Source organism: Chrysochloris asiatica, unplaced genomic scaffold, assembly GCF_000296735.1.
Source record: "Chrysochloris asiatica unplaced genomic scaffold, ChrAsi1.0 scaffold00001, whole genome shotgun sequence".
Classification (NCBI taxonomy): Eukaryota; Metazoa; Chordata; class Mammalia; order Afrosoricida; family Chrysochloridae; genus Chrysochloris; species Chrysochloris asiatica.
The window spans coordinates 11469278-11473035 of record NW_006408519.1 but is presented as its reverse complement, the minus strand read 5'-3'; the positions used below and the strand labels follow the sequence as shown (position 1 = coordinate 11473035).

Sequence of the window (3758 nt, the reverse complement as noted above, 5' to 3'; positions counted from 1 at the left end):
CACTTAACAACAACACAAACCCATAAAAGGTTTATAATGGTTACAAACAGCTCAAACCATCAATTGTAGGCCAATTACACTCTGAACTCTTCTAAGGATCTATCTGCAGAGCTCATTCAGCTTAGTTTCCACATCAGAGAATGGAGTTTAGAATTGGATGTAAAATAGGATTTCAATAAATGCTTAGATGTGATTTAAAAAGGAATCCTGGTGTAGTGCTGCAGGATAATGTGCTGGACTACAAGGTCAGTTTGAACTGTAAGGTCGTCAGTTCAAACCCACCAGCCACTCCTCGGAAGTCCTATACATGGTCATTATGGGTTGAAACCGCCTTGACGGCACTCAGTAACAACAATAGGTACCATCAAATCGGTACTGACTCATAGCACAACAGAACAAAATACTACCTGGTTCTGCATGAATCAAATAAATGTTGCTCTGTTTGAGCCCATTGCTGCTGCCACTGTGCCAATTCTTCTATTTGGGGGTCTTCCTGTTTTTCAATGACCCTCCACTTTACCAAGCATGATGTCCTTCTCCAGTGACAGGTCCCTCCTGATAAATATGTCTAAAGTATGAGAGGCAAGTCTGGCCATCTTGGCTTCTAAGGAGCATTCTGACTGTACACCTTCCAACATATTAAACATATTAAAAGTACCATGGACATCCAAAAGACCAAACAAACCTTTTGGATGTCCGTGGTACTTTTAATGTTCTCCTCCAACACCATAACTCAAATGCACATCAATTCTTCGATGATCTTCCTTATTCACTGTCCAACTTTTGAGGTTATTGAAAATATCATGGCTTGAGTCAGGCACACCTTAATCATCAAACTGACACCTTTGCTCTTCAACACTTTAAAGATGTACAGCAGACCTCTAATGTAATACATTGTTTAATTTCTCAACTGCAACTTCCATTAAGTGTGATATTGTTGTTGTTATGTGCCGTCAAGTCCGTTCTGACTCATAGCGAATCTATACAGTTTCCAAGGAGCAGATGGTGAATTTGAACCACTGACCTTTAAGCTCAAATCGCCCTTGCCGTCCGGTGCATGACATATGTCATGTCATATCCTTAACATAACAGATTGACAAGTTGATATATACTTTGAAAAATAAATTAATAAATAATTTGAAATATATCTAATTTTAACTCTTCATTTTGCTTGGATCCACAATCAATACTCATGAAAGCATTAGTCAAGAAATCAAACCACGTATTGTAAAAGCAAATCTCCTGTACAAGACCTCTTTCAAGTGTTAAAGACCAAAGACAACAGTTTAAGGACTAAGTTGCACCTGACTCAAGCCATGGTAATTTCAATCGCCTCATGTGCATGTGAAAGTTAGACAATGATTAAGTAAAAAATGTATGCATTTGAGTTTTGGGGTTGGAGAAGAATATTAAAAAGACCATTGACTGCCAGAAAAAAAAACAAATCTGTCTTGGAAGAAGTATAGACAGAATGCTCCTGAGAAAGGAAGATGGTGAGACTTCGTCTCTCATGCTTTGGACATGTTATCAGGAGAGACCAGTTCCTGGAGAAGATATCATACTTGGTAAAGTAAAACCTGGTTAGTGAAACAGAAGAAGAGCCCCAATGAAATGAATTACCACAGTGACAGCAGCAACGGGCTCAAGCATGATTGTGAGGAGATGGCACTATGAGTCAGGATTAAATCGATGGCACCTAACAACAAGAATTTTAACTCTAGGGATTTCAACAGTAATTTAGTGTCCAAAAGCACAAATCTTTAACATACTTTCTGAGTTTTCCTTATGTTTGGTGTCATGTCCTTAAAATAGTCTGGTTCCAGTTGTTCCAAAGCATTCTGTTGTGTTGACACATTCCCATTCCCTCCTTCAATCTTTACACTTGTAGGTGCATCTTCATCCCACGAAGTCCACTCTTCAACATCTGTCTAAAGTAATTGATCAACATTGTCAGCCACAAAAAAATTAATACGTCATAAATCTACTAGCAAATGGGCTTTAGAAAAGAGGTTTTCTAACTTCTTTAAACCATGGCAAAATATATATTTTATATCATGCATCAAAATTAGATAGAAATTTAAAACAAAAAGTCTGATGTACTCCATTCCATTCTATTTTCTACAATTCTATCCATTAAAATACAAAGCAAAAACAAATGTTTCAAAACTTGAACTAACATAAAGAGGACCAGAACTTGTGACCCAAGTCTAACCGGATAGATTGCCTAATAAATGAAGAAATATTAATATTCTCCACATAATTTAAATGAAATACATAAATCTCAGATTATAGTCCAAAATGATTTGGCATTTAAAGAACAACAACAAGAAAACACAAAAAACCCAAATCACATGGAAGAAGGCACCAGAAGATACCAACAGCAAGAAATTATAAGCATTGGAATTATCTGGCAAGGATTTAACAATAACTGTGGCGCTGTGGGCTAAAGTCGTTTGGACGGCAACGTCAGTGGTTCAAGCTCACTAGCTGCTCCTTGGAAACCCTAAACAGGGTCAGTGTAGTTCGGAATCGACTCAAAGGCATTTAACAACAACAACATTAGAAAAATAAGGAGCCCTGGTGGTGCAGTGGCTTAAACACTGGGCTGCTAACTGTGTTGGCAGTTCAAACTCACCAGTGACGCTAAGAGAGAAATGCAAGGCTGGCCGCTTCCATAAGGTTTACAGTCTCAGAAACCCTATATCGCACTTCTACTCCATCCCACAGGGTTGCTATGAATCAGAACCAACTTGGTGGCAGTGAGTTTGGTCTCGTTTATTAAGAAAGCAATGGGGAAATAGAAACTCTCAACAATAAAATGAAAGATAAAACAAATAGAAATTTTATAAATAAAAAATACAACAAAACAACAAATCCTGATCTGGGTCATCAAATTTAATTTCATGTTTCACTAATGGACTACAATTCAATTGGAAGAATACTGTTATGAAACTTATTCAACATTTTTTTAAATTACCTGCTTAGGAACTGATGAATAATCAACTGTAGTTGGCAAAGTTATTTGGTCACCACTTAATTTCCGTCCTCTGCCCGATCTGAAACAAATGTAATTTAAGAACTTTCAAAACAAACATGGGATAAACATTATAGGCTTATATTTAAAGCTTATAAAATAAGATTTTTCTTTATTTAACAATTAACAGTTATTCATTGAAACATGATGAAAAGACCAAACCCGATTCTTATGAATGTTTTTAACATCTTGATCAGAAGAAGGTATTTGCTTTAGGCCTCAAAACCATAAACAAACATAATACAAAAAAAGTACAAACTGAATTCAAATCCAGCCCCTTGGGTTTCACAGGTTCTGTACACAGGAAGCTCTAGGCCACCTAGCCTGTTTTTTAACCAGGGTAGTCTGATTTTTATGTTTTATAGACTGGGTTTCTGTGTTACATTAATACTGAACTATTCAAATGTTTGAAAATCAGTAGGTTGAACTAAACTGTGACTGATTAATTGTAAGGGTTAGTAGATAAAGTTCCATATTACATAGGGTGAGTATTATAACACAGTAGTTAGGAACATGGACTTAGGAAACCATACAAATCATGGTTTTCAAATCTATTAATTATGAGGCTAGTTACAATCACCTAACCTCTCAGTCTCATTTCAATGTCCTCATTTGAAAAAAAAAAGATATTCAATCTACTTTTGGTAAAGTTGCTGTGAAGATTTAAGAAACACATTTAAAGTGCCTAAGGAGCTCTGGTAGCTTAGTAGTTATGAATCAGGCT

The 3758-nt window shown here is 36.3% G+C and overlaps 1 protein-coding gene across 1 annotated transcript in view; it reads right to left on the bottom strand.

Moving 5' to 3' along the window:
* The window catches only part of EBAG9 (estrogen receptor binding site associated, antigen, 9), a 49294-nt gene that overhangs the window by 17931 nt on the left and 27605 nt on the right, over positions 1-3758 (bottom strand). Inside the window, exons 3-4 of the mRNA XM_006830647.1 lie at positions 2978-3056; positions 1770-1928 (exon numbers count right to left, since the gene is read on the bottom strand). Of these exons, the coding sequence (XP_006830710.1) occupies positions 1770-1928; positions 2978-3056 (238 nt within the window). The remainder of the gene's footprint in view (positions 1-1769; positions 1929-2977; positions 3057-3758) is intronic.